General features: G+C 44.3%; 1 protein-coding gene and 1 non-coding gene across 4 annotated transcripts in view; one reads left to right on the forward strand and one right to left on the reverse strand.

The window, feature by feature from the left end:
* TMEM65 (transmembrane protein 65) overlaps window positions 1-24,543 on the reverse strand; it is a 271,856-nt gene that overhangs the window by 208,062 nt on the left and 39,251 nt on the right. Inside the window, exon 2 of one of the 3 annotated variants that reach the window (XM_086966192.1) lies at window positions 3,050-3,124. The exons of the other annotated variants lie outside the window; for them this stretch is intronic. Coding sequence (XP_086822318.1) covers window positions 3,050-3,124 — 75 coding nt within the window. The remainder of the gene's footprint in view (window positions 1-3,049; window positions 3,125-24,543) is intronic. 3 annotated transcript variants of the gene reach the window in all.
* On the forward strand, window positions 16,669-16,858 carry LOC147724652 (U2 spliceosomal RNA). The gene has a single exon (XR_015295440.1). It is a non-coding gene; the product is annotated as a U2 spliceosomal RNA (small nuclear RNA).

Below are 24,543 nucleotides of genomic sequence, written 5' to 3' on the forward strand. Positions count from 1 at the left end.
AATAATTTGGGAAAATAGAGGAAGAAATGAAGTGTAATTAGACTTGGCTTTTCATACCATCTTGAGTAAACATCTGCATATTTTCAACATATCTAAAGGTTAAGGTGATGTTATTGTTAGGTGAAAAGTTCAATTACATTACCACTTTGAACTTTAAAAAAAAAAAACAAATTCGCCAGTTTTAGTTAGCAAAGTCAACTATAACTTGCTCCCCCATGCAAGGTTTATGACCTCACATATTACATCACTCATGAGATGTTCTATGACATACTCGATAACATCCAATGAGTGCGTTAGTTTGTTTTATAATTTGCATAGTGGCAGGTAACTAGCAGATTACTTTTCTACCTAATTTTGTACAGATTCAGTCCAGCTAATGAGTGTAATTGTTTACAAACCGCATGTGCTCCTAATGCACCATAGGTGTATAGAGGCATTGAAAACTTTCTAAATCTTTGTACTGGAGAGTTACTGTGTGCGCAGGTGACAGTTGGAAGACTTTTGTCCAGTATGTTCCATGCACGTTTTCTGGTACTGCAAAAAACATTTCCAGCTGGGCAAAGATTGTACTTACAACATTCTAGGTATTGTAATCAGCCGTGGGCTCTTAAACAGAAGAACAATTTCTACATAACATAAAAAAAAACTGTCCAACAGGTACTAGCCCACCCATGTTCATGTGCTTGTTTTGCTTAAGGAAATGGGCAATCTGCAAAGTTTTCACCACAGTATGAAGGATGAAGGTAGTATGCTCTCTTAGACAAGTTTTGCACAGAGTGTGAATTGCTCTTAAAAGATACATTTTAATACTATGTGGTGTATTTCTCATGAGGGTGTCACTGTCTGGAAACAGTGCTAAACAGTAAATATTTTTCATAGCATAAACATGGTATATAGTACCCACTTTATTACGGATATCCACTTCATTTCACACTGTAGGTTCTGGGAATGTGAGGGGTGTGATTTCCGTAAAGACAGTCCATAATAGAACATTAATTATGTAACGGGGCTTCAGTATCTGGAGGAACCGTTTTTCTCTGAACAGTTGTATACAGATTCAATACAGTGTGGAGTAAAGGTTACCCTTTAAGCTGTGCTTGTTAGTCAACATGAACTCTGCTACCCATGAAGTGTATGATATGAAGTCAATGTTGCACATAACAGAAGCTTGCTTCATCCTATAGGGATTGTAGGTCTGATTGCAATAATTACGATTTCTATTATTTTGAGGTAATTTGCACTTACTTTAACAGCTCTAATGCTATACCCATTTATAGAGCAATGTATACAAATGAAGCTTGAATGTTGTCATCAATGAGGTCATTTGTGATATTCATCAGTGATGTGATGAATGTCATAGAACAGGTCATAGTTGATGTAATATCGAGGACATAAGCAGTGCATGCGGGCAGCAAGTTAACAGGTGAATTTCTATGTTTATTTTTTGTTCAAATGTTAATGTCGTCACCGCCATTTTCACGTAACTACAATTTCACTAAAACAAAAACAGGTTTTTTGTATCACACCTAGCTAAAATGTTACTTTAACCATTGGTTCATTTCAGTGGATTTCTAGGATTTTTTTTAATGGCAAGTAATATTTTCTAACCATATGTAAAGCCAACTCCCTGCTGTGCATGGCTTTTTGGCCGCAGGGCACGAACTGCGGCAAACGCCCTCCCCAGGCAGCCAACCTCACGTTGTGCATGGCCTTTGGCAGTGTACAGAAAGGGCTTGGCAACAGGGTCTTGACTGTTGCCAGGCCCTGTGGCCAACCCACCTAGAGGCAGTGAACCCCCCCCCCCCCGCTTCCCCAAAGGCACCAACCCCACCCTACACATGGCATTCAACGTACGTGGTGTTGGCTACAAGGCCTGGCTTGCAGCACTGCCCTGCGTCCAACTCCCCACAGGCAGACAACCCCATGCTGTGCATGGCATCTGATCGTGAATGGTGCGGGGATAGCCACGAGACCAATTTTGCTGCCGGGTTCTTTAAACTCACTGCAGGCAGCAAAGCCCGAAGCTGCATACGGCCTTTGTATGTGTGCAGTGGAGGGCTTGCCATAGGTTTTGGCCTGCTGTCGGGCCCTGCGGCCAAATACCCAATCAGGTTGCCAACCCCACGCTGCGCTCAGCCTTTGGCCTGCACAGCATACAGTTGGCCTTCGGGGGTTGAGGGGCATCCAGTCCTTTCCCACCCTTGGTGGGAGAGTTCACACAGCCAGTTCTGAAAAATGCTAAATCGAGCCTAGGGCCTATGCACTTTTATTTTGTGTCCATTCTTACTTTATTAGAATATTGTTTTTTCTCCTCACATTGATTGTGAATTTTTGGAGAAAAACACTGAGTGTCCTTTGGGTATGTCCAAAGAGATGTGCATGCGCATAAGCATTTTGTGTTCCACGCATGCCCATTATGGTGTTTGAAATATATCTTCATTTTGAGATGTGCACCAGATACACACATTTTACTTTGTACCTCCAAAATTGGTGAAAGAGGTCAAGTAAAAAAAAAAGCACAACTTACCAGAAATTGAAACAATTTAGCTATATTTTGAGTATTTTCTTGGTGCCTTCTTGGGGAATCTGCTAACCCTGTATACCTTTAGAATCCCGATTATGTCGGGTGGGGGGCACAAATTTGGAGTGCATACTTTGTGTGAAAAATAAAGTTACAGAGACGTCAACGTAGCAAAAAAAAAAAAAAGTGTCAACAGTAGCGTGGAAAAGCCTCAGCAAATTAAGGGGTTAAGAAATGTGTCTGTTTCAAATGGGAATGACTAAAAAGTACTTGAAAATTACCAAAAAAGTAATGAAATCCGTTTCTAAATTTGGAGAAATCATTAGGGAAAAAAGGCACACAGCACACATTTGCTAGCAATGAGCAAACTCTAGATCGTCACGATAGGAGTGCAAACGTATGCATTGCTAGGCCATTCCAAAGCAAAATTGTGTTAAATCAGCAAAAGGAGGCATGCACCAACTGTACAGTTTTGTATTTGCTGTCTGCATCACAGATCAATCCCCAAACCAAACATCTTCATCATACCAAAACGAGTAGATCTCTCAAAAGCGGTCGTCTGCTCCTCAAGAGGGAAAAGGGGAGGTTTTGGATATCGCGAAGCTAGAAAGGTTTTTGAAATACGAAAATTATTTCCAGATTCAGACTTTCTAAAAATATTCGGCATATTTTAGTAAAGGAGTTACATAAAAGCAATAGCCCCAAAAAAAGTTACAAACATGATCAAGTGTTCTTCTGCTGAGTTTCAAATAATTACATACCAGACTCATTTTATCACTAGAGAAACATGAAAACTGTGGTTTTCAATTCTTACAAATTCCAGGCAAACTATTTCAGCATTTTAATGAATGTAGTACTAGTTCCAGAACGGGAAATGACTAGTTTCGTATAATCACGGACTGTCATTTGCAATTCAACAAATCATTTCGTGGAAAAACCTGCATTGCATGAACTCTATTTTTTCTGTTCAATTCACTTTGAGGATCATATACAACTGTTAAATGGCATTTCAGTACTCCCATGAGACAAATGACAAATATTCGATTGTTGATTAAATCCAGGCATTTATGGGTTGAGGGCGAATAGTGTGGGTGGGTATACCGATTTTTACCATGAGGATTTCTTTTTTGCTATGTCAATGGATGTTGGGCCTGGGGTGGGTATGTACGTTTCCTTTTTAATTTGTTTTGCCATTTTTCCAGTATAAACTGGCCTAACAGGCCAGATTCCTGTTTAAATTGCAAAATCAATTATATGAGTATTAAAACAAATTTTAGAAATATAAAAACATTACAACTGCTCGACAATAATCAACAAGCATTAACATAATTTTGTAAAACCTGCAACACATGACGTTAGTTTTTTATCCACCGAATATATTACATACAGAATTCAAATTAGTAGTTACGTTTCATAAATCACCCAAGTGAAATACACTAAATAAGTTGAATATATTATGACGTGCTATTTGCAATAGCTCCAACCGAAAAAGCTATCTGCAACACCTTAGCTTTGTAAGAGTCGTATAAAATCTTTCATCTTTTAGGACTTAACTAGTGCTTAGGAGAAAGTGATGGATATTTAGGGCACAGCTGAACCCATGAAATGTACTTTGGTAATGGCATAGTAACGAAAATCTTCTTGTACTAATTTCACAGTTGATAAAAGAATAGAATTGTATTGCAAGGTACTGTGAAACCATTCACATTTTTCGTTCTTTAGAGCAATTTAAGAATGTGATTCAAAATTCAAAATCTTCAATGTAACAACTATATTTTAAGAAATCTTAGCAGATCGAATACCAACAGCATTCATTCTAGATGTTCAGCTAAAATTAAACTTGTCTAGCTACTAAAAAGATTCAATTCATATAGAAGCAGGCACAGGTGACAAAACGTATGTTAGATGGGCCCTGTATTACAGACTGTAACATGCAGAAGTAGCCGATAGGTCAGGCCAATTAATAAGTGTAAATGCTTTTTTTTCCACTCGTTGCAAATGTGTTTCTACTTTGGGGATGGGTGAGTAGGCAATGGTGAGAATGAGTCAATAGTTGAATAGGTGGGTGAACGAATGAATGCAAGAACGGGCTTGACTGAATGCACGGATACTTACTGGATGAGTGCATTTATGAAGGGGTGACTGCATGGATGAATTATTTACCTCTACACCATTGCAGACTGAAGAATGTGATCAATTAATAAACAAAGCTGTACACTGGCGACATGTGGGAGACTTGTTGATTTGAGCCCCCTGCCTATTGACATAATAATTGCTATTAGGGTTCAGTGGATAACGAACTGGCATAAGGTTGATGCTAATGACGGTTATGCTTAACATTAGGAGAGCATATTTTGTGGGTTCCCTATTAAGGAGGCTCAGTTCCCTTTTTTTTTTTAAAGTAAATATAGCAAAATAAAAGGGGATTCCTTATGGGAACTTTTACAATCCAGGTGCACCTGCCATACCCTTACGGCTTTCAGCAATACCAAGTCTGTAACCTCCCGACCCCCTCAATTTTTTAGTGCATCTGTTATAAATAACCATGCTCCTTTGGCACAACAACGTGCCATCAACTGATATATTTGTATCAGTAAGGTGTTTAACCTATGGTGAGTCTATTGAAGGAACTTTGACTTTGGTCAAAGCTCATTCAAAAGACTTGATCCCTCCTCCTGAGTTTTCTAACAGTCTCTAAGTAGGCTGATGGGGCACAATTGGGGGCGTGGTCGGGGCGCCGATGGCGGAGGCGGCGTGAGCGGCGACCTCCGTCCCTGAACCCGCCGATTATCCTGAAAAACTGCCCTGATAACGGTGATAGAGAACGCAAAGGACGTAGGAAGGTGGTAGCTTTCGTGCCCACCAGGTAGTGAATTGGCGCCTCCGGAAGCCCTTGGCAGCGTGTTAAAGTCAAGAGCCGAATCGGTGTGAGCGGAAGCAAGATGGCGGCTGGACCCGATCGAGGGAGCTAGCTCGAGACCACGCCGGATCAAGGTGCAGGGGCGCAACTCTGGGCACGAACAGCAGCGGAGGGGCGGTTGACCCACTGCGGCCTCGCATGAACTCTGAAGTGGACACAAATTGAGGCAGACTGGGACTCGGCCGGAGGAAGAGTCACGGAGTGAACAAAGCAACTAAAACGGCGGCCGTGGAGATGGCGGCATCAAGTACAGGGCCCAGCGCTGAATGTACAGCGCAGCCGGGAGCAGGCTGGTTATAAGGCACGAGCGGTTCCGACACGCTGCACGTGAGAGTGGTGGATCAAGAATCATCACGGGGATTCGGTGCCACGGCTTTGAAGTCATTGGAATGCGGTGTACCTCCGAAGGCACGACGACAGAGGCCTGGGACGAGGAAGCAGAGGCAGGAGTGCTCTGGAGCAGTGCAGCGAGAGTTGAGGTGCTCGAGGCTCCCTTACTGGGGTCATCGGTGAGTGCGGTGTGGCGGGCCTGTTCTTAACGCTGCGGAGGTGGGGGCAGGAGCAGGCTCGCGGCGCTGTGCACCCGGGGGCTACGGAGGGTCGACCGGCGATGGGCGCCCACGGTGGACGCTAAATATGGTTGGCAGCTCGAGCTGATTCCAAGTTTGGAAAGCCGAAGACAGGGGTTACTTACGGCTGAGACATGAAGCACAAAAATAGGAAGGAGGAAGATGCGGACCCTGCGGGGGCTCATGGAGGTGGAGATGTCGATGAAACGTCGACATCGGAGCAGAGATTGAACATCCGCTTTGATCAGATCCTGGAGGCCATAAGAGCAACAAAAGAGGCCCTCCATCAGGACATATCTCAGGTGGCGACGGGACTGGGGCTATTACGAGCGGATCATTCAAAACTGGCGGATAGGGTCAAAGAATCCGAACTACTTCTTCAAGACCTCAAACCAGCGGTGGTCACAGTAGAACATAAACTGGATGATGCACTACGGCGACTGGAGACCCTGGAAAAGAGGGCCGAGGTCGCGGAAAGTCGCAATCGGCGCAACAACGTCCGAGTGGTGGGACTGCCGGAGCGGATTGAGGGGATGGACATGGTTGCGTATCTAGAGAACTGGTTTAAGACTACAGTGGCCCCAGCGGGTCGATCCCCCTTCTTTACACTCGAGAGAGCACATAGGGTCCCGGCCAAACCGCCTGCGCCGGGCCGCCCTTCTCACCCGTTGGTGGCAAGAGTCCTCCATTAAAAGGATAGAGATGTCTTCATACAAAATGCCCACTCGGTTGGTCCTTTTTAAGTGGACAATAGTGCTGTAACCATATTTCCGGATTACACCCAGGAGATACAAAGGCGTAGGGCATCACACCTATCTGTTAAGAAAGAGCTTAGGGAAGAAGGTATACAGTACTCTTTGTTGTTCCCAGCTAAACTGAGGGTGATAATGGATGGGTCGACACAGTTCTTCCTAACACGGGAGGAAGCTTGGTCGTGGCTTGAAAAGTAAAGGGCAGGCACGGACCGTAGGACTATGGGAGATAGTGGACTGCCCAAACAACCACGAATGCGCCAATCACAGCGTCTCCGCAAAAAAATAAACTACAAAAAGAAATGCAACGTGCGCGGATGGCAGCAGATAAGCAAGGAGCATTGGAGGCTACGGCCGCGATCACTGGTTCACAGCAGGAGGATTCAACAAAGGGGACTGACTCCGAAGGAGATAAGAGACGATCTGCATCAGAACCGTCGGACGACGAAAGTACTAAGGGCCCGGAGGGGACGCCCAGATCAGCTGATGATCTGTAGGTGGCTTCTAGCTGACCGAGGTCACGGAAGACGAACTGTACTACTGACAGTGGGAGGTCTGGTAACAACTGTAAACTTTATCATTGTGCCTTAATACTGCGGGGTGATGGGGGCAGGGGGCTGGCGCGGGAGCTGCCGCCTGTCGGAATCAGACCACAACCCCACTGCCCTTAAGGCAGCCTGTAGTGGCTACTGCAGGATAGTAGTACATGTTTTGATATGGTTGTTTGGACGGTGATTAATGATGTGTTATTGGGACCTGTTCTGGGGGGGGAGGGTTAGGAAAGTTTTGAGGTTTTTTTTGTGTTTGGGGTTTAGCAGCGCTGGTGTGGACACACGAAACATAAAGGGGAAGGAGGACTGGAGGGGTTGCAATGGGAACGTTACCCGAGTTAAAATGTATCACATGGAACGCGCGTGGATTACATACTATGTCAAGACGTCACAAGATACATGCATATTTAGTGAGAAGGGGATACAAATAGCGTTGTTGCAAGAGACGCATCTCACCAAACAGGAATGTGTCGCACTACAGAAAAGATGGACGGGCCAGGTGTTTGGTACAACTTACTCAGCATTTGCTAGGGGAGCATTGGTGTGGGTGAGGGCGGGAAACCCGTTTCAGGCCACACACACAGTGGTAGATCCTGAAGGCAGATATGTGGCGGTAGCGGGGAGGCTATTTGGTAGAGAGATAGCACTATGTAGTGTATACGCTCCGAACATAGACCAGCCCCGATTCTTTGATACCATATCTGGGAAATTATCGCATTTCCTGGCTGGTCAGGTAATATTAGGTGGAGACTTTAACTCAATTACAGATGTGGAGCTGGATAGGTCACACCCCCCGTTAGGGGAATCCCAGGTTCGAAAGATAGCAAAGAAGAGAGCGGAGTGGCAGCGTGGGTGGGGGTTAATTGACGTGTGGCGAGTGCAACACCCTGAGGATAGAGATTACTCCTTCTTTTCAGCTCTTCATGAGCTACATGTTAGAATTGATGCAGTGCTGTGCACCAAATCACTAGCACCATTGGCAACACACTCAGAGTATCTAGCAAGGACTATCTCTGATCATAATCCACAGTTGGTGTCCTTTAAATGGCAGCAGGTGAGGGCAGAGATTCCCACATGGCGACAGACCAGACACACTGGAAGATCAAGCCTTTAGGGACGATATCCAGAGGGGTATTGAACAATATTTCACTATTAATAAGGAATCAACATCTGCAAGAGGAATAGAGTAGAATGCTTTTAAAGTGGTAGTGAGAGGGCTCTATATCTATACTACTATTATAAAGAGAGAACTTGCACCTTTTGGCCAGGTAAACTCGGGAACCACAGCGCCAATCTACACACCCGATACATGTATGAAAATGTCAGGGTGTGTATATGGACATAGGCTATATACATTTTTTTTAAAAAGTAAATTAAAAAAATTAAGTTTGTAAACAAAGTGGTCCCCTGAAAGTAGCGCCGGCTGGGGACCTAGCAATGGCCGCGATGTGACGTGCGTGATGACCACGACGCGACGTGCGTGATGACGACGGAGGAGCGGCGGCTGTGCAGTGAGGAGCGGCGGCACAGGTAAGGAAAGGGAAAGTTCAGTGCGAGACGGTGATGCAGGGGGAGGCAAGAAGGAGGCAGCAGTAAAGTAAAATGTCGGAGCGCGAGTGAGTCGGGCGGGAGAAGGGGCGCGAGTGAGTCGGGGTGGGAGGGGGGCGCGAGTGAGTCGGGGTGGGAGGGGGGCGGGAGTGAGTCGGGCGGGAGGGGGTGGGGCGGGAGCGGGTGTACTGCCCCCAGCCCCTTTCTGCCCCAGGCAACGCTGGGGCGGGCTGCTAGTGGGTAAATACAGGGGAGAAAGGACTGTGGTGTTGAATGATGTTCAGAAAGCGGAGGAGGAACTGAGGGAAGTTGAGAAGTTGAGACCGGAACAAAAAGAGTTGCAGGATCGGCTACTGACGGCTGGGGAGCGCTTGGCCACTGAGACAGAAAGGTTACGAAGCTATGACTATAACCAGTATAGAGCAACGGTACATGTGGAGGGGGATAAAGTAGGCACGCTCCTGGCAAGAATGGCGAACCCAAGAGGGGGGGATCCCTGGTCCTCAATATCCGATCAGAATCCAGGGAGGTGGTCTATTCTCAGACTGACGTAATTTTGCGCTTCTTTAGGTACTATACTACTCTATATCAGAGTCATCTAGAGGCGGAAACTTCTGACATTGAGGATTATTTAGCAGGGCTCGCGCTTCCGCAGCTAGAAGAGGAGGACGTTAAGGAACTTGGCCAGGCTATCACGATAGCTGAGATCAGAGGGGCAATCAAACATATGGCTAGAAACAAGACCCCGGGAGTGGATGGCCTCCCGATAGAATTTTATGCAACATACATCAATTCTCTAGCGCCCCAGTTGCAGGAGGTTTATAATGAAGCGTTTGTATTGGGTACGTTACCTGAATCAATGAGGGTGGCGCTGGTCGTCCCCTAGCTGAAACAGAGAAGAGAGAGTGAGGACGTGACCTCCTAAAGACCACTGTCCATGCTGACAGTGGACTACAAAATACTGAGTCGCATCCTGGCCTCAAGGTTACTACCTCACATGACAGCCTTGGTTCATGCTGATCAGGCGGGGTTTATACCAACTAGGAACACCTCACATAATGTCCGGCGCTTGGTAGGAGAATTAAGTACTGACCTTGGGGCGGAGGCGACTCCAGCACTATTATCAGTGGATATAGAAAAGGCTTTCGATAGCCTTGAATGGGAATATCTGGACAGGGTTCTAGAGAAATTTGGACTGGGCGAGAATTTCAGACCTTGGACGAAGGTCTTATATTCCTCGGCAGCAGCTAGGGTATGCCTGGGCACGACCATATCACCAGAAGATCCGGTAGGCGGAGGGACGAGACAGGGGTGTTCACTATCGCCACTGCTATTTGCATTAGCAATAGAACCGTTGGCGGTCTATGCCAGATCAGGGACAGAGTATAGCGGTTTGGTCTGCGAGGGATTTCGGAATTTTATGTCATTATATGCGGATGATTTGCTCCTGTTCTTAGCGAACACGACGGGACGCCCTGGAAGGGGCAGTGAGCATGTTGAGGAACTTTGGGAGGATATCAGGACAAAACATGTGTGTTCCCACTGAGGGCGGATACACCCCAGCCACAACTAGATGTTGAATTGGTATGGGAGCGCTCGTGCTTCACTTACCTAGGGTTTCGAATATTTCATACTAGAAGATATGTTGTAAGGGAATGTAGGGCGCTGCATAAGGGCACTTAGGGGCAACATGGCATTTTGGGCAACAATGCCCCTCTCGGTGTTGGGGAGAGTTGCACTACTTAAGATGGTGGCCTTGCCACGCCTACTATATTACTTCCGCACACTTCCGATATGGGTGCCTCCTCGGTACTTCCGGGAGTTGAGGACACTTATCATCGATTTCCTATGGGGAGCAGGACGGAGAAGAGTAGCATTGGATACGCTGTTGCGACCAAAACAAGAGGGGGGGACTAGTGGTCCCTAATTTTGAACTATATTATCTGGCGGCACAGCTGCAGATCCTAACACAAAATATAGCACGGGAGTTTAGGGGCCCAGAGGAAGCGCGCGGTTCAGGGATACCAAGGCATGTCCTATCCTATATAGTTCTGCAACAGCGCCTAGTAATCCGGGATTTAACCGTAGAAGAGAAGACCCTGAGGATGTGCTGGAATAGGAGTCAAAAGAGAGCGAAAGTGGTGCACCTGTACGCGCCCGAGATCCCTCTAGGCATGTTGACTGCATTGCCACATGGAGGGGACTGGTCCCAATTACTGGAATGGGAGGAGTTGGGGTTGCAAATGGTGGGCGACCTGTATGCCGGTGGCGAATTGTTGCCTTATGAGGCATTACAAGAACAATTCGGACTTCCAGATGGAGGTTTTCTATTGCACATGGCAGTCACCACTGCGATGAGGAAGCATTGGAAGACCGGGCAATCAGAACCGCAGACCACGATGGCTTGCCAGTATGTGGTGATGGCGGCGGGAACGGTCAAAGCGGTCCCTTGCCTGCACACACGTATGCTAAATGAAGGTCTGGTACCTCTGACAGGTCTCAAACAGAAGTGGGAAGTGAGCATAGGGAAGTCAATACCAGATGCAACTTGGGGTCGCATCATGTTGCGGACCTGGAAGGGATGTAGGAATGCACGATTTCAGCTGGTACATTTCTTCATGATCCACAGGGAGTACCTAACACCGGGAAAGATCAGGAAGTATTTCCATGTGCAGGACGCAGCATGTCCCAGATGCCTAGCACCCGATGTAGAGTTAGAACATATGATGTGGGACTGTCCGAAACTTGGGACATACTGGACTGAGGTGGGTAAGCTTCTTAATGAGGTTACGGAGAGGCAAGTGGAATATACTATGGCGACGTGTCTGTTGCTGTGGTTTCCTCACACCAGGAAGACCAAGATGACTAGCAAATTCATCGATCTGGGCCTAAATTTGGCCCAGAGGGAAATCATTTGGCACTGGACGTCAAGGGAGGGCCCATCCAGTAGGCGATGGGTGAACGAACTCCATAAATGGGCCCATAGTGAGGTTGCGCCAGGCAGCCCGTACGGCTAATGAGAAAAGTCTGGAAGCAGCACACACATGGTCCGAACTAGTGAGAGTGTTGAATGATACCCTGTCTCCGGAGGACAAATAGGCCGGGAAAAGTTGAGAGAGGTGTTCCATGTGAGATACAGAAGCATAGATGGAACTCAATAGGTCTCCTCCATTTAAATTATTGGAAAGAACTGTTGTAGCCCATACCACCTGCAGTTCGGGGAGAGGGGGAGGGGGTCTTTAGAGGGGGAGTTTGAAACATTCGGTCCATTTAGTATGATAGGTCCAGTTAGCACTCAACGGATGTTATGTTCTAAAATTATAAGTAGGAGGACTCCATAATTACTGTTCATGCGCAAAAAACCTACACATAGAATTTTGAAGCCATTTTACATTCATGTGTTTCCTTTCCTCACCCTGAGAACCTCATTACGAGCTACCATTTCTTTTGGGAGGTTATATCATTGCAGATATTTACTGCATTTCCACAAACAATTTGTATTTTTGTATTTAATTTTTTTACAATACACAACGTGTTCAAGGCAATTAGGAATAAAACATGCAGGAATAACATTAAAATTAATTTACAAAAATCAGAAAATATCATGTATGTGCAAATAAAACAATAGAACTCCATTTGCTAAATGTGGACTTGGCAGTCATAAATGCTACAGAGCTTATGTTGGTAGTGATGATGCCAAGTCAGGCCTAGCGTATTGTTTACTGGCCTTTCCTACAGTTTCGCTAGTACTGGATATCTCTCCATATGCTGAGTCTGCAGCCCATTACATTAGCAATACCAGTGCATGCTTACATAGTTGTTGTATTATGCAACGGATGCATAAGTAATTTTTTTACAAGGTTAAACATAAAAGAGGGTATTAATCTACCTTTCCTAAATCCTGAACTGCACGATAATGAGCTCTCCATTATATCCACTGTGTTAATGTTGTTCTTTCATGGCTTCCATGCCAACTGTTTTATGTTGCCGCATATGGTTGGTGGGGTAACTATATTGATGCCCAAAGGTTTATTTTGTCTAGCATGCTGTCTCATTGTTCACTGTGGGGCTTATTTATGGGGAATTGGCGTAGGGCAGCGCTGCAAGTCTTCTTGCTGCACAGCGCTCTTATTGATTCTACTGCACAAACTATTGGCAAAACTCTTTTGGATCAGCTAGAGGACTGGACTCGAACAAAACTCATCCCTTCTGAACTCCAATATGGATTTAAATCAGAGCTGGGTGCCATAGAACAATGTATAAACCTATATCTCCTGATAATATTCAAAAGCTAAGACGAGTCAACTCTATAAGTCCTTTATGGATCTCAGATTAAACTTGGACCATGTTAACTGATCAAAACTGTGTAATATTGGACTAAATTGTGGGTAGACTAGAATATGGTGTCCTTCCTTAGGGAGCTGGAGTTCGCTGTTACTACTAGCATGAGATGCAGTCCTAATGGAGGGACTAGAGTTCCCTTTAGGCTTGAAAGGGACGTGCACCAGGGTTGCGTGCTCACCCAGCTTCTATTTGCGTTCTACATTGATGGGCTAGAGAAACATCTGAAAGACTCGGGTAATGACTTGCCTCAAGTAGGCACTCGAGCAATTCCAGCATTATTATACACCAATGACACACTGCTAATGGCACTCCGAGAGCAGCTGTCGGTGAGGCACTCGGACCCCTTACCCGCTACGCCACAACGCCGGTATTAAATTCCATTTACAAAAGGGGGTGGTGATGAACAGAGTGTCTGAGTTAAACAGACCACTCTTACCCAGTCCAAAGATCAGGGCTTGATCCATCACCGTTATTTATCTCACTGCCCCATCCCAGCTCAGAACCTGGCTATATGCAAATCAGTCTGTCCCTGGCCCAGTGCATCATGGGAACAGGGCAGACTAAACTACCAAGCCAATTCTTCACCAGAAAGGAGACAAGCTACCGGGGACCGGTTTCTGGCATTTCAGCCTTCTTCGGCCCGGCTTGCTTGAATCCTGATGGAGCAGTGAGAAAGGGACTCATGTCTGAGTATACCCTGCCACACCTATAGTGGCCAAAAACGATTTACAAAAGGGGGTGGTGATGAACAGAGTGTCTGAGTTAAACAGACCACTCTTACCCAGTCCAAAGATCAGGGCTTGATCCATCACCGTTATTTATCTCACTGCCCCATCCCAGCTCAGAACCTGGCTATATGCAAATCAGTCTGTCCCTGGCCCAGTGCATCATGGGAACAGGGCAGACTAAACTACCAAGCCAATTCTTCACCAGAAAGGAGACAAGCTACCGGGGACCGGTTACTGGCATTTCAGCCTTCTTCGGCCCGGCTTGCTTGAATCCTGATGGAGCAGTGAGAAAGGGACTCAAGTCTGAGTATACCCTGCCACACCTAAATTCCAGGCGCCACTAATTGAAAATTGCCATAGCGACGAATGCGCTAGAGCGGATTCCTTCGTTCTTTTTAATCTCACTCAAAAGTTCAAGTAGGACCCTCGTCCAATTAAAAGTGCCCGAGCGCTACTTGGATCATCTTCTTGTGAGACCCTTTTGATTAACTATAATTCTCTCTCCAGAAAGCAACCTCCTCCTGAATTACAGTTTCAACCAAGCACCCTTGCCTGAGAATTAATTGGCAAGTTTCAGGAAGCTCATCAGTCCTGATGATGATCTAAAGCTATATAGATCGAAACGCCGTCGACCTACCCAAGGATTTTCATTTCATTTCATTGTATATAATTGTTTTTTAACCTTGTTGTTGTTGTGTGACAGTCCGTTCACTTAGATCACTTTTTGTCACGTCCTGCACCGTACTATTCACCTGAGCACCTGAAATACAGTAAAAATATTTATGTATATCTATAAAAAAAGAAAGATTGAAATAAAAGTTTCCTACATGTACCTACAGTTTTTGCTCCCCAGCGTTTATTAAATACTCGCTACCTCGACCCTTTCCACAGGACCTAATTAGGCCTAACCTGAACCGTTGTTCCTTAAAAAGCACACTGCTAATGGCAAGCACACCTAATGGGTTACAGAAACTGTTGCAACCGTTGCCTAGCATTATGGCCCAGCTAGACCAAACTACTAATCACTCAAAACCACATATAATGGCCACTGGTCACTTGAAAATAGAATCTGGAGTTTGCACCATTATAAACATTAAGATTGAGGCAGATAGTACCTCTCCATTCTGTGGGGTTCTGTTTGACGATTAAGTTGGAAGCCTCTAGGAAATGTTAGGTCCGCAGAATTTGTTTGGGGTGTGGAAGCATTGTTTGGATGGTCATCTAAACTGGTGGCAAAGTCATTAAAAGAAATGGTGGCTGAATGAAATTGGGGTCATGGTTAGGGCTGGCGGATGGGGAGGGGTGGGGGAGTGGGGTGGGGGGCCTTACTGACACAGCAACCACAGTTCTTCCCTGGGTGAAACACAAGCAAACCCTAAATTAGCCCGTGTTTAAACCTCTGGTAGCTTGGCACACAAACATCCAGGCTTAAGTTTGAGGCAATGTGTAAAGTATTTAAGCAGCACTTTAAACAGAAATAAAGTGAAAACACAACACAAGAAAACCCCCAGATCAATGTAGACTGAGAATAACATGGATTGAGTCATTTAGCACCAAAAATCGAATTGGCAGAACTGAAGATAAGCAATTTTAAAAGTTTAGGTTAAAATAGTGCTTAAAAGCACAAAGGACCACTGTGGTTATCTGGTCACGCCAGACCAGGATAAAGTCACTAGTTCAAGCTGACAGTGATGGAGCCTGCACAGGGACCACCTTAGTCCTATTGAGAAAATGTATCGGAAACCCTGCGTTGCGCCAAGCAGCGGCTGTCCTGAGAAGTAATGCGAGCTCCATGTTGAGAACTTGTCGTGATGCAGCGGATCTGATGAGCTGCAAGGGCTGCGATGCAGACTTGCATCGGGCTTAGTTGTGCCAGTTCTGATGAGGCACTACAAAGCTGGATCAGAGATGCGCAGCGTCTGTTCTGGTGTGGACCACAGTTGGGCTGGCAGACCACATTTAGCGCCACTTCCAAGGGCCAAGAACTGGAGGAGCATCAATTGGGGGTTAGGGCTTACAGCAGTCAGAGTCCAGGTGCAAACTTCAAAATAGTTGGAGCCATTTCTGCCCCTGAGGCTCGGATGAGAACGCAAGCCAATTAGCCCCGGGAATCACTTTGGTGATGCTGGATTCAAGGTCCAGTCATTCTCACTCAGGCAGAAGTACAGCAGAGTAGCAGAGCAATCCATCCTCGAGCAGGGCAGCTCAGCAGTCCTTCTTCTGACTCTTCAACAGGTCCATAAGTGTACAGAATATTTTGATCAGAGGGTCTACTTTGGTCCCTGGTTTCCACTTTGAAGTGGAAGAAGTATCTATAGTCTCCCCCTACAGAGGTGTATGGAATTGCCTGCCCCCCTGCCCTGACCCAAATGACAAGTGTGAAACCTTTTGCGAGTGAGATGGCGCAGAGCCTTTATGATGTGCAAGTGTGGTAGTTGACAGCTCCTCCCACTCATCAAGTCAGAGATGGCCCATCCTGCTGTCACCTATTCCCTTTTTGGCTCACTGTTTAGGAACAATACACCAAGACCAACTGCCAGCGACTCCTAGACATGTGACACGGCATGTAGGCACCAAATCGGACAAAAAAATGCAAAGTGGCCTTTTCAGAAGTCTGACTTAAAACCCACCTTTACCATTAAAGAGGGCTTTAACTAATAATTTTTTACAGATCAAACTCAACTTTCCGACCTGCTCCCAATTGAAAGTTGTCACTTATTAATTGTGATAGAAGGATCGCTTCTCGGCCTTTTGGCTAAGATCAAGTGTAGTGATAGAAGGTAACCCAATATTATCCCATGGGAGAGATATGCTGTGCAGTAGTGGAAAACAAATTTAAGAGTTTTCACTACCAGGACATGTATGAGTTACAAGTTCATGTCCAACGTTTGTGTTAGACTGTATCCTGCCATGTGAGCAGTTTTGGGCATCCCCTAGGGGTCCTATGTGTATTAAAACGGGCGGTTTCACTCTAGCAAAAGTGTATTTTGCCAGATTGAAATGGAAGTTTAAAACTGCACACATGGGCTGCAATGGCATGTTTAACAAGGCTACTGAAGTGGGTGGCACAATAAATGGGGCAAACCCACTACTAGCATTTAATTTAAAAATCCTAGGGACATGTAGCACCACAACTAGAACATCTGTTTTTTGGTTGTTTTGAAACTGTTGTAATGTTTTTTGCTATATGTGAACATGGCAACAGGCTTGTTCTATAAAAATAATAAAAAGATTTTTTTTTAAATTAAAAATAATAAGCTTTTTCACGATCAGGCTATGTAAAACTTAAACGTACATGTCCAACTTTTTTAATACACTGCCCTATGAGCGGTTAGGACCTACCCTAGAGGCGACATGTATTGAAAATGAAGGTTTAATTCTGGCAAAGGTTTATTTTGCCAGGCCAAAATGGCTTGCTAAAACTGCACACACAGGCTGCAATGCCAGGCCTGAGACAGGTTTAAAAAGGCTACATAAGTGGCTGACACAATAAGTGCTGCAGGCCCTATTAGTAGCATTTAATTTACATGCCCTGGGTATCTGTATTATACCTTTACTAGGGACTTCGGTAAAAGCAAAAATTATAGGGGGGGGGCGGCAAAATAGGACAAAGTCTAAAAGTGGCTGTTTATAAGACCAAATGTGCCTCGACTGCTACCCTTAGAGCAATTCTCAGGTGCTTTAGCAATCATTCTAGCATTCAAAAAACTGAGAAAGCAGTCTCCTCCCCCTCCCCCCCGCACCACGGGGGAATTAGCCCAGCGGCAAAGGGCTTAAGGATTAAGCAGGAAGACAACTTTAATTCGTTGGTACTGAGGTGTGCACAGGTCATTGGAGTGCTGGTTTCTTGGTGTGCAGAAGCGGCCAGTGTGGCTGCTAATGCGGTTTGAGCCCAGTGCTAACCTGCCATCCTATCTCAGCCTTACTCTTCAATCATTCTGTTACCCTCTCCAACCCTTCCCAACAAGGTCCCACCCGTAGCAACATGGATCAATAACTGCCTACGGATAAGCAATAAGCTTAAGCAAACTTGAAATAACTTCAGTTTAAGCAATTAAGCACCAAGCTTGAAGCAAGTTCAAAGTAACTCATCAAAAAAGTGGGAGAATAGAATGGAATGGAAAAGTGAGGAGGTCTATCCTACTCGGAGAGGTATTGTGCTTGTGCCCACAGACATTTTACACTCACAATTTCAGGCAGGAAGCAGAGAAGGCAGCAACACTTCAAGAAGCACATCATAGGAGGCCCATAAAACTCCAGGACAATTGGATTTACTGCAAATTTCCTTTTTAATACCAAAACATACTAAAACACTGCAGCTTCTTACTAAGATGCAGTGACAATGTCCATTACATCAAAACGCACACTGAGAAGTCATAATGGTCCGAGATTCTCTCTGACCTCCATAGCGTTACCACAAAGTTGTAAGCTTGCATACAGAACTTCAATAATGTGACGAAAACATATGGGATCCATTAAAAGAGGAAAAGCCCCAAAAACATCACATCTACACCAAAGTCCATGCCCGTACCAAATGGGCCCTATCATGACCAGCTGCTCCAGAGGTCTCCTGAAGCTGAACTCCCCAGAGATGGTATTAAAATGAAAGCACTCACTATCCCAATTAGCCAATACTTTCTGCAATGCAATAAATTAGTCGTGGGCAAACCAATGAAGAATGGACTGGACGACAGCCCCTGCGGGTTTTCAAATTTATTAGTAATACCCAGTGAACACCATTCCTCACCAAACGCCAATCCTCAGATCACACGGGGTGTAAGAAGGCTGTCATGTTGGGGGTGGGAGCACGATATAATAGAGCACTCTTCAACAATCAGCCCATCATCCCATCATCCCATGAAAGACTCCGCCCCATCACTGTAGTCCAAATGAACAACCTCTGACAATTGGCTCAATGTAGTTGCCTCACAGAAACAGTGGTGCAAGTTCATCATGCACACACCACAGTGGAGGTTGATGAAGAATTCTCGAACAAAGCACTAAGCACAAAGCACTAATCACCAGAAAACAATGGGTATACTCAATCTGGGGACTCTACCTTTGTTACTGACTGACACAGACGCTAAATTGCAAGTAGTGACAGACCAATCAACAATTGGATCAACTACTGGTTCAAAGACGACGAGACCAAGACCCAAACATGACGGCAATTCACCAACTAATACCATTCTTAGGTCGATGAACTCAACTTTGCTGGCAGCAGCAAACGCGCTCACTTGGCAATCTCACAATCTGGAATTACAAATTGACATACTGCAATAATAAGCAAGAGCTCCATATTCAAAATTGGTTCAAAAATCACCAATCTTGAATGAAAAATAACTGCACTTACACAATTCACTGATAATTGTGTATACGTTCAGATTATAATTTCTAGTGAAAAATCTAAAGAACACAAATTCACGTTTAAAAAAGCCCAGATATCCTTGCACAGGTAACGGAGTTGGCCTCATAACATCGAAATTGAACACACAGGATGCATGAAATCTACTTTAGTTTCTAACAAGTTTTTTAAATGTGTATATCACCCCGCTTATCAAGCTTATCATCTGGAATCTCTGCATTGTCTTAAACTGACAACACCCAGATTGTAGTGTCAGTCTCCTCAAATCCTGAAGAGGTAGCTAAGCAATTTAATTCCTGCATGACAAATATAATTGAATGGATGCAGAAAAATTGCTTGAAACTCAGCAAAAAGGAGGTGCTGCCTTTTGGCAGCAGAACCTCCTTCTGGAATACCTCATGGTGGCCCTACGATTTAGGCTCACTTTCTTTACCAGACCAAAAAGCAAGGAACGTAGGGGTCATCACTGATGCCAAACTGGTGTTTGTCGATCACATAAATCAGATAACATCCTCCTGCTTTTAAACACTAAAAAAACGCTAAAAGAAAATATCTCTCTTACTCTACACCTACGAAAAACAGTAACCTTTAGTTGGTAATCTCAAAGTTAGATTACTGCAATGCTCTATATGCTGGCTACCAGCAACGCCTACTGAGCAAGTTAAAAACTCTCCATAATTCTGCAGCTCAAATGCTTCCCAAGTTTAGCTTTATCTCAACGAGTTTTTCAGACGGACACTGGTTGCCTATTAGTGAACGTATCCCATTTAAGGGAACTATTAGAAGGGGTAACACAATATACCCTTGGAGGCTTGGGCAAATATAATATGAGCAAGTACAAGGTGCCAATAGGGGATTTCGTTCAAGAGTGAATGGATATTCAGAGCAGTTTCCTGCACAATTGTTTCACTATTTTGACTATTTGTTCTAGCATGACATCTGTCAAGATTTGATTTACTGAGGAACTGACATTTTGATCATGAGATATGGGTCAGATTTGACTGTACCTTGTTCATGTCTTTTTGCATTTAATTCAATGATAAGTCATTGTTTGTATGTACCCTATCAAATATATTTATACATTTTGATAAGATATTCCTGTGTTCCGCTCTTTTCTCTCATTATTATTATTAGTCTGTACATTGATTGTATACTTTGTTCAATTTATTTGACTGTTGGTCTGAGATCGATTTAATTCTGAACCACTAAATTAGTAAGATTCAGATTACTCTGAATATCCATTCACTCTTGAACGAAATGTAGATTTTTCACAGCCTGATGGGCAGAAAATCTGGATTTTATTCAGGACACGGAGGCTAAGATTATGCACATCTCCTTTATTGCCGCAGCTCAGCAGTAACAATGAAGAGAATATACAACTTTAAACAACATTCCATTTTAGTATATAGGTCATGAGCACACATCCATCTTCCTGCTTTGTCTTTGTCCAGTGCTGCGAACAAGAAATAAGCTCAAGAAAAACAACTTTGAAATGACTTTGAAAGAATCACTTCAGTCAATAACAATCCATAGCTGTCTTATTCTGGAAGAAAAAAGAGACAATAGGTCAAAAAAGTGAAACCCAGGGAGGGTTAACATGTGGAGGGATAATTTTAGCCTCGGTGTCCTCAATAAAATTCAGATTTTCTGCCCACCAGGCTGTGAGAAATCTACATTTTATAGCATGACACGGAGGCCAACATTATGCAAGTTTAAAGTGAAATAATCACGTTGTCAATCACAATATTTATTGGTCTAAAATAACTTTTTTTAAACATACTTTCATTTGATCTGTCGGCGGCTCAAAGAATATCTCTGAGTCCACCACCTAGCATAAACGCTTTAGAAGCTGATGCACCTCGGAGAGAGTGTGCACCAAAGATAGACACATCAACACCACTTTCACTCATCACTTCATTCTCTCATCTTGCAAGCGTGGGAGATATAACTGCTTCATGGGGGAGGGGGGATCCAGGAAAGATCAGTAGATGAGTTCCAACTGCTCTCAGACTAGCAGTTCTCTTTTCATACTCTTTTACAAATTTGACAACACATAGACTTTCATTCAGAGAGAAGAAAGGGTAGAAAATTGAAGAGGAGATCGTTTTTGTCCTTTTTTTAAGGTAAAAACAAACTCCCTCAGGGTGGTAAGCCCTGCTAGTAACATCTAATGCCTTAACATCAGAGGTTCGTCTGAAAGAAACTAAGCAAAGCAATACAGTAAGCTTATAAGAGATGCTCTTAAGAGAAAGGTTAATATTATCCCCCCCCCCAAGAGGATATAAGTTCTAAAATGTTTCTTACGTCCCAAAAGGCCGTAAATGTTGGCGTTGGAGGATTAAGAACCTGCATACTTCTCAAAATTTTCTTTGTTAAAAGGTTTTGTCCCACCGAGACACCATCAATTAAGGAATGACCAGCAGCAATTGCTGATCTATAGACATTAACCGTTCTGTAAGTTAGGCCAGAAGCAAACAATTTTGATAGGAAGTTTACTTCGGGAACTAAATCAGTTGGAAAGGGATCATAGTGTTGTTGAATACACCAGCGAACCCATTTATTCCATGCCAGTCAACATGCCTTCCTTGTTCCAGATGCCCAAGATTCAGATATGAGCTGGAAAGCATCTTGCGAAAACCCTGGGATTTTCCACTGTCGCCTGAAATCTTCGAGTCAGTCAGAAACATTAGACCTTGATCTATGAGAGGATGAGATTCCCCTTCTGGACCCAGAAGTATTTGTTTGAAAGGCGGTATTAGAAGTGGAAAGTCCACGGTCATCTCTAAAATGACTGGGAACCGTGCCGGAGACCTTCAAATAGGGGTTATCACTACCATGTTCTGTAAGTAACGACGAGCATACAAGAGGAGACGTGGAAGCATGACAACTGACGGGACGGCATATGGCTTTAAGCCCTGCCAATTCTGGAGGAAGGCATCCAGCCCTGATGCTTGAGGATCCGGCTTCCAGCTGAAGAAGTTCTTCAACTGAGTGTTCAGCCTGTCCGCGAAAAGATCTGTCCCGAAGAGACCTCATTTGTCTTGGATTATCATAAATACTCTGTCTAGTTTCCAGTTGCTGGAGTCCTTGAAATTCCTTGAGAACCAGTCCGCAACGCCATTGTTCAAACCAGGAATGTGCTATACTGTAACAGAGAGTCCCTTGTTCAAGCAATAGTTCCAAAAACCACTCACTATTTCCGTAAGACCCATCTTGTTGAGGTATTTCACTGAAGAGACATTGCCCATGCGCAGCATTATGCAACGTTTCATTAAATTCTGGGTGAAGCTTTGAACTGCAAAAGAATCCGCTAGTAGTTCCAAGCAGGTGATATGTAGTTCTTTCTCGTGTTGTGTCCAACGACCCCCTGTTGATGAGTCTACACATGTGGCACCCCATCCTCCTAGACTCGCATGCAATTCTATTATTAACTCTGGGGCTTACCCAAAGATGGCTCTGCCATTCCAATCTTCCGCATTCTTTAGCCACCAAGTCAGTTCTTTCCTCGAATCTTGGTCTAGGCATATCATTTGTAAGAGAAATTCGTTCTTAGAGTTTCCTCATTCAGCCTCTGAAGGGCTCTGTAATGTAGAGGTCCTGGAAAAATTGCTTGAATGGTTGAATAAAGGAGACCCAGGATCCTGGCTAAGAGCCTTAAGGGAAAAAATTCCATCGACTGTATCTTCCTGATCTCTTTCCGAAGTTTCTTTATCTTTTCCCTTGGTAATTTCAGTTCTGCAGTCAGAGTGTTGATCATGAAGTCCAGAAACTGAGTTTCTTGGCTTGGTATTAACCATGACTTTTTTGTATTTATTACGAAGCCTAGATCTTGAAGTAGCTGGATAGTAAGATCTGTATGACGAGAAACCGTCATTTTGGATTGACCCTTTATAAGGATATCGCCCATATAAATTATTGACCTTATGCCCCTTTCCCTTAGCCATGGTACAACCAGACGCAAAACCTTGGTGAAGCACCAAGGGGCTGAAAAAAGACCAAATGGGAGGGTGCAAAATTCCTAAAGTTTTCATTCCTATGCGAATTAGAGGAATTTTCTGTGTGGGTGCCTTATCGGGATGGTTAGATACGCATTCTTTAACTTTAGACGTTTTAACCAGTTTCTTTCTCAAGAAGTCCCTTAGGAGGGGAATCCCCTCCATCTTGAAGTGGTGGTACGTTACCCATTCGTTCAAACTTTAATTTATGACAGGTCTCCGACCCTTGTCTTTCTTTTCCACTATGAATATTGCTCATAAACCCTGTTTGTGAGCTCTCTTTTATAGCCCCTTTGGCTAACAGGTCCTTTACATTTTGAGAAACTAGTTTTCTCTGTTCTTGAGAGAAGGTTATTTCTCGAGGTCTTTTGGTTTGAGTGGAGGTATTTGTGAATTCGATTTTGTAGCATTTGACTGCATCTAGAGCCCACAGGTCTTTGGTTACCATAGTCCAATTCCCAGAGAAAAGGGCTTGTCTCCCTCCCACCTTTATAGGTGTTCCAGAAGGGTCTTTCAAGGTTCTTACCTGTGGAGAAACCTCTGTTTTTTCTTTCCCCTCGGAATGGTCTTCTGCGGTTTTTCTGCCTTTGCGGTAAGAAAGATTGGCCTCCATAGAAAGATGTTTGTTGGAACTTTGATCCGCATCGCAGAAGGGTCTGGAGGTTGATTGTCCACGGCCGAGAAACTGACCCCACATTCGCAATGCCCTTCCAAAAATGTTGTCTTGAAAAAAGACTTTTTAATGAGATTTTTGAATAGAGCTAAAGGCCCGACATATTTAGTCATGTCGCAAATAAAATCTTCTTTAAAAAGGAGACCATCCTTATTTGCTAGCTCAATTCGTTTTGGATCAATTTTTAGGAGAACTCCTTTTCTCCGCTCATTAGAAATGGCAGTATTAGCATTGCCAAGGAGGAAAATTGTCCGTTGGACCCACTGGTGTGATTATTTAGGATCAATAGGAGTTCCGTCAACATAGGCATTTTCAGCCAGTTAAAAAAATCTGTTAGTGGTCCTGATAGAGCGCGCAGGTCACCAGACTATACATTTACCATACTCACCTGGGCCCACAATTCAATTACACATTTATTTAACCAGGTAACCTTCGCTCTAATACCACTCTATTTTATTTACTAAGTCCTATACCATTTGACTAACCAACTTTGTCACTGGTACCTATAAACCTACTGGATCAGGGAGTTAGTTATAAACATAGTTCAATAATCAATAGCATTGCACTCATATAATAA

Source organism: Lissotriton vulgaris, chromosome 4_1, assembly GCF_964263255.1.
Source record: "Lissotriton vulgaris chromosome 4_1, aLisVul1.2, whole genome shotgun sequence".
NCBI classification, from domain to species: domain Eukaryota; kingdom Metazoa; phylum Chordata; class Amphibia; order Caudata; family Salamandridae; genus Lissotriton; species Lissotriton vulgaris.